The 11,018-nt window shown below is 38.6% G+C and overlaps 1 protein-coding gene across 1 annotated transcript; it reads right to left on the bottom strand.

The window, feature by feature from the left end:
* Positions 1 to 683: 683 nt before the first annotated feature.
* On the bottom strand, positions 684 to 10,155 carry HRG (histidine rich glycoprotein). Its single transcript, XM_058812401.1, has 7 exons — positions 9,917 to 10,155; positions 7,181 to 7,288; positions 6,135 to 6,222; positions 5,460 to 5,626; positions 3,698 to 3,814; positions 2,575 to 2,661; positions 684 to 1,951 (listed from the first exon to the last, which is right to left on the bottom strand). The coding sequence occupies exons 1-7, from the start codon at positions 10,112 to 10,114 to the stop codon at positions 1,139 to 1,141; spliced, it is 1,578 nt and encodes a 525-aa protein (XP_058668384.1). The 5' UTR covers positions 10,115 to 10,155; the 3' UTR covers positions 684 to 1,138.
* Between the last annotated feature and the right edge of the window lie 863 nt (positions 10,156 to 11,018).

Here is an 11,018-nt window from a genome sequence, read left to right as displayed (position 1 = left end):
AAAAATTAGTCAATCTTCACTCAGTCACAATGGGTCCTCATTTTGTTTCTTTTTCTTCAGTGTGGCCTTTGCACTGTGTTTCACTTTATGCCATTAAAAAGCTGTTTGGATGATCAAGTTACTAACTTTTTTGAGATTAATCCCATGTTCTTGCTGATGACATGGCTGTTCTGAACCAGCTTGCTGGTCCCCGGACAGTCTGAAGGGACTTGACCTTGATGGGGGCTGGAGTATAGAGAGGCACCACTGTTCTTTCTCCCTGCTCCTCCCCACTCAGTTTCCAGTGAAGAAGGTTCAGCAATAAAGAAAACATTTACATGAAAGAGTTATTACATGCATCTGCTTTTCTCTTCCCCTGAGAGCAATTATGAACTATTTGAGAAGGGCTGTCCTTGACTGCAATATTTCTGTGTATCACCACCAGCAGCTGTAGCAATGGAAGCACCTGTGCAGGCCACCCTGCAGTGAGACAGCAAGTCATTAACTGTTCTCAGACCCCTTCTAGATAACAGTGCTAACCCAAACACCATTAGTCAATTTATGCCAGAGTTTGCTTTGTGGATGTTTAATACTTAAATAGTTTAGTTTCAGAGTTTAATATAATTTCTAGTTCAATATCCAATAGCTAATTATGTGTAGTGAAAAAAAAAAAAAACCAACAAAAAACAAAACAGGCAACTGTGTCAAGAAAAAAATGCTTGCATTTTTATTTTCTATAAATCTGTATAAAGCATGAATGTAGTGTCATGGATTACTTTTTTATGGAAAACAGTCAAATTTCCTCTAGGTCAGATTCCTTGGAGAAGTACATTATAATTACGAATTATGAAAAAAAATATTATAGATGGTAATTTGCATTCTTAGAGAATTTTCCTTTGTGTTAGAAGTGAAAGAACATTGTTTTCTGAGGACATTTTTACCCATTATGTGAGGGACTCAGAATTTTGAACCTTTCAGTTACAGTGGAGCTTGAGATAGCCATGATGAAGATGTAGGTTGAAATACTTAATGAATATTTTCAGTGATTCTCCTTCCTAGATACAGAATGCTTTTCCCACTTCTCCATCTGCTGTTTTCATTGACTGTAGGACTGTGGTTGCCCCTGAAATTATTGAGCCTGGAACATCTTTCTCTGAGGTCATATAGGAGAATTTTCTGTTACAAAGCTATGAGGAAATAAAGGCAAAATTTTTGGAAGGTCAAGTTTGGGTTTTCCGGGGCATGATTTTGATTGTGTAGGGTGATCTGGAAAACCTGGAAATTCTGCCATCTCCTTTAGTTTTGAGCCAGTGCTGGAAAAATGAAGGTTGCATTGGGATAGTTTAGAAAAGTTTGCAGTGGGAGGTGTGAGAGAATCCTGCTGATTTAGAACTGGGATGCGATAGAAAGCTCCTGTTACCTGGCATGGAAAGTACTTCCCTGATATGCTTGTCTTGTTGTGATGATGTCTGTAATGGTGATGAGGAGGGTGTCCTGGAGGAGGGGGACAGGGTGGTCCATGATGGTGAGGAGGGTGGTGGTGACCTGGTCCATGAGGAGGGGGACAGGGTGGTCCATGATGGTGAGGAGGGTGGTGGTGACCTGGTCCATGAGGAGGGGGACAAGGTGGTCCATGGTGGTGAGGAGGGTGGTGGTGACCTGGTCCATGAGGAGGGGGACAGGATGGTCCATGGTGGTGAGGAGGGTGGTCATGGTCTGGTCCATGAGGAGGTAGAGTAGGATGATGATCTGGTTCATCATGGGGAGGAGGGGGAGAAGAAAGTTCTTTGTTGCTGTCTTCATCTTCCTTGCTGGATTTGGGGTTATGCTCAGGGTCTTCAGGTCTGGACTGAGAAGAGGGGGGACATTCATGTCTGTGGTGATGCTTATGGCGATGTCTGTGACCAAAATGATGATGTCTGTGTGGATGTCCCAAGGCTGAATGTCTCCCTCTTCGCCCACAGCCATGGTGCTGTTTATAAAAACACCAAGGAGGAAGCATTAATCAGGTGTTGATAGGGCAGAAGAAATTGATGAGAAAGAGAGAGATGAGAGTTAGCAGGTTTGCATTCGTAGCTCTTATGATCTTTAAGGAAAAAATACATATTTTTTTCAAGATGGAGGAGAAGGAATAGATAATAAAATGCCAAGTTACTGAAAATTTGCTGGAAGCACTACACAATGTTGAAATTATATAAACAGCTGAGAAGTATTTGTGATAGATCAAAACAAATCCACACTGGAGTAGCTGTTGTGATATGAACTGGAATACCAGATATGATAAAGATCATCTCCCCTCTCCTTGCTTTCTAAAATTCCCTTGAACTTTTTTGCCAATCTCTACTCACTGATACTTAGTCAAGTGACTAAACTGAGAGAAGACACACTTGAAAGGAGTGGTAGGGACAGCTCAATTCTGATTCATCCTTTGACTGACCTGGGACTTGCAGGTCAGTCTGTCCTGACATGTTGTATCACATCCAGGCAATAGAAAATTTGCATAAATGTTACAATCATCTGCCAGTGTGGACTAAGCAAGATTGCTGCAACCTGCATGAGGATACAGCAGAGATGTGTCCATAACTGAGTACATACCCAGGGATGGTAGATTTCACAGCTTATATCTGTTCCATCAGCTTCATCTGCATCACTGATAACTCTTGCCTTGCAGAATCCAGTGTGCTAAGCAAAAGACAAGGAAAAAAACCCACAATGTGCATCTGGGTTCTTGTGATGGAATTAATACAAACTACTGAATGTTCAACATTTTGCAAGTTAGGCTATTCCTTTGACACTTCAGTATCTTCACATAAGATCCTGAGCCTTCCAACCAATGCTTGCTAGGGATTAATAATGATTAAAATAAGTGCTGGTTTTGAGGGTTCTTGACTGTGATGCGCTCTAGATGCACTTCACCATGTGCACCTAGGGGGCTACTACTCTGCATCTCACTTCCCTTTTGATGTCTAAGAAATTGGCCAGCCACTAATGCCTCCAGAATGAGTACTCTTGGGTGCCTGATTTTTCTTCCTTTTTTTTTCCTGCCTTTGCTTGTCAAACATCTGTTCCGATTGGAGTATAAAAAGCCAGAGAAAGTGATGGATGTAAATCATATAAACCAAAAGTTTTACATATTTTATTTTTTCCATGTTTTATTTCATTATTTCAATTTAGTTTCTGGGAAATAATTATTCTGAAATTATGAGATCTTGCCTAGCTGTTTCTTTGATGTAGACTATAATAGTAATGGAAAAATGGGGTGAAGAGAACACTTCAATAGTTTTCTGAAGATGACCTTGAATTATTCCACTCTCCGTTCTTCTGCAGCAAAAAAAGCAACCCTGAGCTCATTTGGATTACATAAGACATATATTTTTTTCAGGATCTATGGTGTATATATTGGTGTAAAAGTTTTTATGGACAGAGCATGAATGATTTGCTAGGGATTGGCCACAATTTGAATCCAAAAGCTGGATACAACCTGAAAAACCCTAGGACTCTAACATGCCAGATTCCAATTACATTAAGATTTGAGAGTTCAGACTGTTTCCTTATAAAAGATAATGGAGCAGCTGTAAAATTAGGATCTGGGCTTGAACGTACTGGATTTTTAGTTTTGAGTTTGGGTGCATGCTTATAATAAACACTTGAAAATATATTGGTAGAATCTTCCTGGTACCGCCCTTTATATCAGTTCTTATACTAAGACTTTACTTACAGCGTGCCAGTCATGCAGAAAATCACATTCCAGTGCCTGATCTGTTTCCTGCATAGATTTTGAACAGTTGGTCTCTTTTATAGAGAATCCTAAAATGTGACCTTCACGGGAGGCAGTCTGAAACCAAGAGGTCAAAGAAGAAGTGGTGACTAGGTGTATTTAAAGTCTTTTAATTTTCAGAGCAACCATACATCATCTTATTGTCAAAATCCCATCTACCTCATGCTTTTCTTACCTGTCCTGTTCAAATGTTCATGCACATACACATATTCAGCAAGGAAAACAGGTTAGATAATTTGTATATCACACCCTAACAGCTTCCAGGAATGCTTGCTTTAATTCTTTGTTTAATATGCGTATAAAATCTGTTACTTTTACAGCCTGTGTTTTTAGGAAGTAGTGTCTTCAGAGTCTTCTCCCTAAACTGAACTGCTGCTTCTGTGAAAGCAGAGAGATCTATTGAATGGCAACCACCCATTTCCAGTGTTGGGAGTGCATAGTGTTAAAGTGCTGATGTTAATTTGAAGTGAAATTCTGCCGGTTACTGTAAAAATGTTGCTTTCTTTGTTGTCAAGGGCATTAGTTATAGAGAAGGCCTTACTCCATATGAACATGGGAGAAAGCCTTTGTGATTCCATTAAAATCCATAAAGAGGTGTTTCATTTTAATTTCCAGCTATAGCAGTACTTTTATATCAAGTCTGTGTTGAAGGTGTCCTTAACATGTGTGCACATATGAGTTTCACTAGTTAAACTAAATTGGTTGAAAGTGCATGCACATACTTTATGGTATGGTTTTTTATTGTAATTCATAGTTTCTGAGTGTTAAAATACAGCAGTACAATGTAAAGTGTTGCTGTAGCTGAAGATGGTGAAGCAGGAAAACCAAGTGTTTGGGGAGAAACACATGAACCCAGGCAATGTGAAAACAATCCCTTTCTAAAAGGCAGTAGGGATACAATGTGCACAGGGCTCCAGTGTGGGACACTGTCAGGTTTCTAAGCGATATTAAAAGCTGCAGGGAGGTGGGTTTGGCATGCTATCATTTAGGCAGTTTCCAAGATAAACATGCATTATGGTGGGAGCCTTGGGACCTCATTACAGAGGCGTCCTGGGCTGACACATGTGTTGGCAGAATGATCCCATGCTGTTTAAGTATCTACCATGCCTCCAGTATCTACCAACAAGAAATTTTGTTATAAATATACTTCAAATCACCCAAAGGATAAGTCTTCATGTTGACTTCACTTAGATATGGAGATATTTAGCAGACCCAGAGGTTCTTCAAGAGTTACAGCACAAATTCACCTCCCTTCCTCAGAGTGCTGCTTTGCTCTGCAGCAAGAGTCAAAATGATGCTGAGCATGTTCTACTGTTTGTTGTACCATGGGATAAATATTCTAAGAGTAAAAAATTATCTGTCTGCAACTGACAAAAGTGTGACTGTGATAATACCTGACTGTCCATCTTGAAGTCTGCTAAGTAGTAAATAAACCCATGTATGTCACGTATGTCAAAATTAAAAAATGTACACAAAGGAGGCCTTGAATTCTGAATGCCATCATACTGTCATAGTTCTTTAGCAAATGAGAAGTCCTTTTGCTTTCACACACCTAAATTAAAGTTGATAACAAGTCTTTGCTAAAGTAGGACCTTCAACTTAAATCTGATCCCACAAGGGTTTCAGTTCTGGTCCCATGGTCTTGGAGTTGCTCGCAAAATTGTGTCATTTCTAAGTAATTCTAGGAGAAAATGCCACTTACCATCTTTAAAACTCTTTCAACTTTGTCCACAGCAAAATTGTTTGTGTTGTTACCTTCACTGTTGAATTTCCTCAGGGCCTTTGCAGCAATATCTTTGTGTTCCTCAGTGACTTCTAAGGCTTCAAGTTTCACAGGACAATCTTTGCACTCTACTAAGTCAGGTGGAACTGTGAAAACAAATAATTGACTAATATTACGGTGGATCTTAATACTCTTGGGAGTGTGCCCATGCCTTAAATGGGAACTCATAATGTGAAACTTAAATGCAGCATTTCCTTGGAAGTGAAATACCTGTCCCTTGCTCCACAAATAAGGGTTTGTTCTGTAATGTGAAAAAAACCCAAACCCATGAAAATGAGTATTCTTATAAATCACCTTAGATTCTTACCACCCCAAATGTGCAGTCTTCCCAAATTTACATTTGTTCTGATGTTCATTATGATATTTTGGTGGACTGGAATGGTGATATCAGCTGACATCAATAAAGTCTGGTTTAGAGGAGTAGGGTAACCTTAATTCTATTACTCATTCTTAACATTCCATTTGAATTATCTAAAATATGAATTACAAGCAGATGAATGGATCTGTTATGGTTTCCATACACTGGTGGTGTACAGACTTTGGTACAAGGGCTGGTTTGAGGTATGCATTAGCTTACAGCAGTGGTTATTTTACCTGGACTTAATGTACAATTAAATCCATATAGTTGAGGTTTCTTCAGCAGATGGTTTGTATATGTGATAATCTTACATTGCCCAAAGTCCTGAGAGGAAAAAAGAATACATGATTATGATGTTATTTTCCCTGGATTTAATTGGATGTAGGCGATCATAGAAATTATACCTCCTTTTAATGTGCAGTACCTCTAAGAATAACAGATGTGGTCATTAATGGCATGTTTGATCAGGTACCACTCAAAATTTGTCTTCAGATAAAATGGGATCTCTCTGTACAAGAGCTTTTATTTTAATTCTCAGTTTGCATGATTGAGTAGACAATGGAAAACTGAAACAGCTTTCTTAGTCATCCTGATGCTTTTTTAGAGTAGGATAAGGCAAGATGACAGGGAAACTTAGAATGCCATGTTACACAAATATTGGTCAAAAGTGGATGGACCTTTTCATCAATTCCTTTTCGCCAATAAAAAAAAAAAAAAGAATAAATGCTTTCTCTTCCCTGCTCCTGGCCCTTCTTCTTTCTCCTTTGTCATAGTATCACAACTCCTATTTAAAAAAAGTTTTGGACTGGGAGTTCTCATCACTGGAGTGCAAAAGAAAAGGCAAGTATTGCTGTATATCGTTCATGTAGTGACACTACCAATCTTTCCCACTGTCATACCACAAATGTTATGACAGAAAACTGACAAAATATACCACTGGTATTTCTGGCTCATATACCAGGAACATGCTTTAAAAATAATTTCTAGTGCCCTTTAGTTGTCAGCAAATTACCCTTAAAACATAAGTTCTGCCACAAGCAGTGGAATGTGGAGTACAGTTCCTTTGAGACAGCAAGTTAAATAAAGTTATACTTATTTGAAGATTCAATCCTTTCCCAAGCCTTTAGCATATGCTTAACATTCTAGAATTAGATAGAATTTGGTTTAGAAAGAGCCATATTAAAGCTCAGTGTTCACTGAGACACAAATTTCTGGGCAGTCCAGAGGAAGATCAAGTTAGTGCATTATTGGGATATGAGTAGGTGCAGATGCCATTGCTTGCCATTGGATAGGTGTCACTGTAGTCACAGGACTCCCAGTGTCTTCTGGATAAGACAGAGCATTCCGTTTCCAGCACATCCAAAGTTAGGTAGAGGACTGTTGAGTTTCCCTGGAAGAGAAGTGCAAGTAAAACAGAGTTTGTAGACAAGCAGTTTGATCTGAAATAAACTTTTTTTGAGGTCACTATATTTTATCTTTAGTGAAGCTCCTCCAGTTCTTTATTAAGGTTTTTCAGAGCTGTCAAGTATAGGAAATGTTTAGGCTGGAAGGGACCTTTGGAGGTCATCTTGCCAAGCCACTTTCTCAAGGCAAAGCTGAAACTGCATTCTGTGTACCACCAAGACAGACATTCCACAACATTTCTGGGCCATTCTAGTACTTCACCACTTTCTCCATGATTTAGTCTTATATGTAGTCAGAATTTCCCTTCCTGCAACTTACACTTGTTGCCTCTTATCCTGTTGTTGATAACCTGTGAGAAGTGTCTGTTGTTAATGTGACATTCATCAAGTAGGGAAAATGCCAGTGTTAAAAGGTTGCCATTCCCTATTTCTGATTTTCCCATAGAATGTACTGTTCTATTTGGACATCAGTTGTCTAGGCAGCCAATTCCGTATGTACATCCATTTCAAATTACCTTAGTGACCAGAGACTTTCAGAACTTTGCTTCCTGCTCAGTTTATTCAGGGAGTGATGCAACAAAACTTTAATAATCCCAATCGGAACCCTCAACTCTGAAACTATTCTAGTATGTTCTGTCTCCTGAGCAAATACGATTAGGAGAATTAAAATTTGAATTTGGATGGCAGTGTAATGGCATCTGGTGCTAAGAATTTTCTGTGGCCCACAGAAACCGTTTTGGAATGGATTATTTAAACTTTATTCAGCCCTTGTACGGACATTCAGAATAAACACATATGTATTTTATTTTGTCATTTAGATAAAAACATGCAAAGCCCTTCACTGTGAAGAAGTGTCCTTGGGCTTTATGAAATTCCATCCATTCAGATTCCCTTTTCAGTGTTTCTTTATAGATGAGACCTTGTTGAAGAATTGCTGCAGTCTAGTGTAATATTTTCACTAGAAAGAGTCCACCAATGTCATGTTAAACACTGGTTTTGCAATATTTGTATATCTTAGCATTGTGTATAATCTTAAAATAGGGGTTAAGTGTCTACATCCAAATACACAGAAAATTCCTCTGTTCATCTGCTCAATAGCTCTTTGAGGGAAATATGGTATCTTCTTAGTTGTTTTAAAAGCATTTTGCCCACTACAGTTCTACACAAGTCCAGAACTGTTTTGCTGTGGATACCTGAATGTCTTATGCTTCTAGAACTCCTGTGTAAACCCAGTAGAGATTTGGCTGGAATTCCTCTGCTTAGGTTTCTGAGGGGGCTGATATTATAAACCTGTTGCACACTATTGCATGGAAAAACAAAAATAATGTTTTGATCTTTTTTTTTAAATATATACATATTCTTAATATTATCTTGGCAATGGAAAAAAAAAATTCTTGTACAATTAAATTCTTGTGCAGGAGGTCACATCTGGTAGCTTTGGGTCTGAGAACATACAGAGACCTTATACAGAAAGGATTTTTTAGCAGTCAGATAGATAAAGTGTCTTTTCTATTCTTGTAGACACTGTGACAGCTGAAGAGGGGTGGCACACACATATCTGCATGGCAGCAGAATTCTTCAAGGACAGGAGACTTCAGGGTTTAAATCTCTTAATGCAGTATAGATTCTTCCTAGCTGAAGCTCTTTAACTGCCTGACTACTGTGTACAACCCAATGGTATAACTTACTGCATTCTTGTCTTTGAAAAGCAAAAAAATCCATCAGGTTTTTTGCAGGTATAGCTGCTGAAGACCTGTGGCAACCTGGCCTTTGGGTCCCTTTCTGAATCTGTACTTGTCCTTACAGGCACTAATAAGCAGCTCCATCAAACACTAGCCTGTTTCTTCTGTTGCTATACTGAGATTTCTGTGATGGTGCATGTGTGCCTGGATACCAGTTTCATAATCAAGCAGCTGAAAGCTACCAGGTGGATTAGTAAATCTGCTTGTCCTTGATCTCTTTTATGTACTAGTCAAAGACATTTTTATTCTATTGCTTTTTCTGCTATTGATTTGTTTTGGCATTTCAGCAGTCATTGAGAAATGCTTATGTATCTTCTCTTGGAAAAAAAAAATGGAAATAGGAAGGAAATAGAAAATGACTGATAGGGATTCTCTATCCAGTCCCCCCCTGTTTTGCAGAGTAGCAACTTCTTTGACTTCCTCTGCCTTTTTCCCTTTCCACCAGTTTATTCAGCTATGTCTGAAATTAAGATAATAACAAAATACCAATCTTGCAGGATACATTGGTCTAATTAATGTTAGACATTCATGAAATAAAGAAAACTTCTGAATATAAATTTTGAGTATAACATCTGAAACCAGAGAGCAGACAGAGCAGATTAATTTCCAGAATTGTATAGAGCTGTTTAGAGCATCTCTTATGCAAACATCCTGCTGGCCAAGAGAAGAGAGGCCATTCAGCATTGTTTGAAATCAAGTTTACGTGCAGTAAATCATACACAAATGAATACTGAGGTAGTGTACATCACAGCTGATTCATTGGATTACATCAACATTGTTCTAGTAAAAGCAATAAACATAAGCTCTTAATTACCTGGCTCATTATTTAAAAGTCACAGTCTTGTGTAAATCAGCCTTTAAGTTCATACTTACTAAATGTAGTTCATGTGCATCAGCAACACGGAACAAACCGAATACGTAACCATCTCTGCGATGTCTGTTGACCAAATCCAGGGCCACTCCTGCATCTGTTTCAATGGTGCTACAGTCTGCAGGTGTAATGCTTATTTCATTTTGGGCATTAGAGCACTGCAGTAGTGTTAGAAAAAAAGCTGAAGCTAAAAGCAGCATTTTGTTTGCAGTGTGCGGTCACTTGTGCCCATGCCCTGATAAAGCCAGCCTGCTTTTAAATCAGAGCAGCCCTCCAAAGTTATAAATAAATGCTAAAAGGGCATGGTTTTATATAAGTTTAAGTGTCATGTCAGGCAGCCATTACCTTGACCCTGGATTAACATTTGCAAACAGCAAGTAAATGATTATATAGTGATTGATCAGATTTTGAAGAAAATAGGCTTTATAACCTCTCTGGACTACCCATCAAAGGGCCTGTTTATGAATCTTTATGCAGATGTTGTGCAATGGTGCTTTATCATGGAAAGAACTTACTTCTAACTGTGTTAGGCTGAGCCTGGCAGTAAGAAGGTCCAGTTTATGTGTGCAGATATTATACAATCTTGGTCTTCTGTTTACTATTAAAACAGTTGAACTGAAAATATGCTGAAATATTTGTGGTCAAATTATGGCTATATTCATATCCCTGTTTTTATAGATCCTTAACCACCAGGCAACTAGTGAAGGAGAAATAAGGAATTCACTCAGATGTGGAAAAGCTCAAGGTGCACTGCAGGCTGGTGGTCTGTAGCTGCTATGTGGGTACCTGCTACTCCTCCAGCTAAAGAAAATTTAGAGCAGATTTCTATCAGCTTTACATCGTTTCAGACTGGTGCTCAGAAAGGGACAGACTGGCTAATACTGTGTAATCTAGATGTGGCAAGAAGTTACATAAAGGTGCCTTTGCATTCTCAACCTGAGCAGTTTTGTGTGTGTTCTGGCTGTGGTAGCCTTCATAGACTTCTTTAGAGAATTGCTGGTAATTTTTCTTTTTGTATTTAATAAAATAATGCAGTGCCTAGTAAGATTTATACCTTTCAAGAATATGCCAATATCCTCTCCTAAGCAGAAAGGATGAGATGTT

This window comes from Ammospiza caudacuta, chromosome 11, assembly GCF_027887145.1.
Source record: "Ammospiza caudacuta isolate bAmmCau1 chromosome 11, bAmmCau1.pri, whole genome shotgun sequence".
NCBI classification, from domain to species: domain Eukaryota; kingdom Metazoa; phylum Chordata; class Aves; order Passeriformes; family Passerellidae; genus Ammospiza; species Ammospiza caudacuta.
This window is presented reverse-complemented; position numbering and strand designations above follow the sequence as displayed.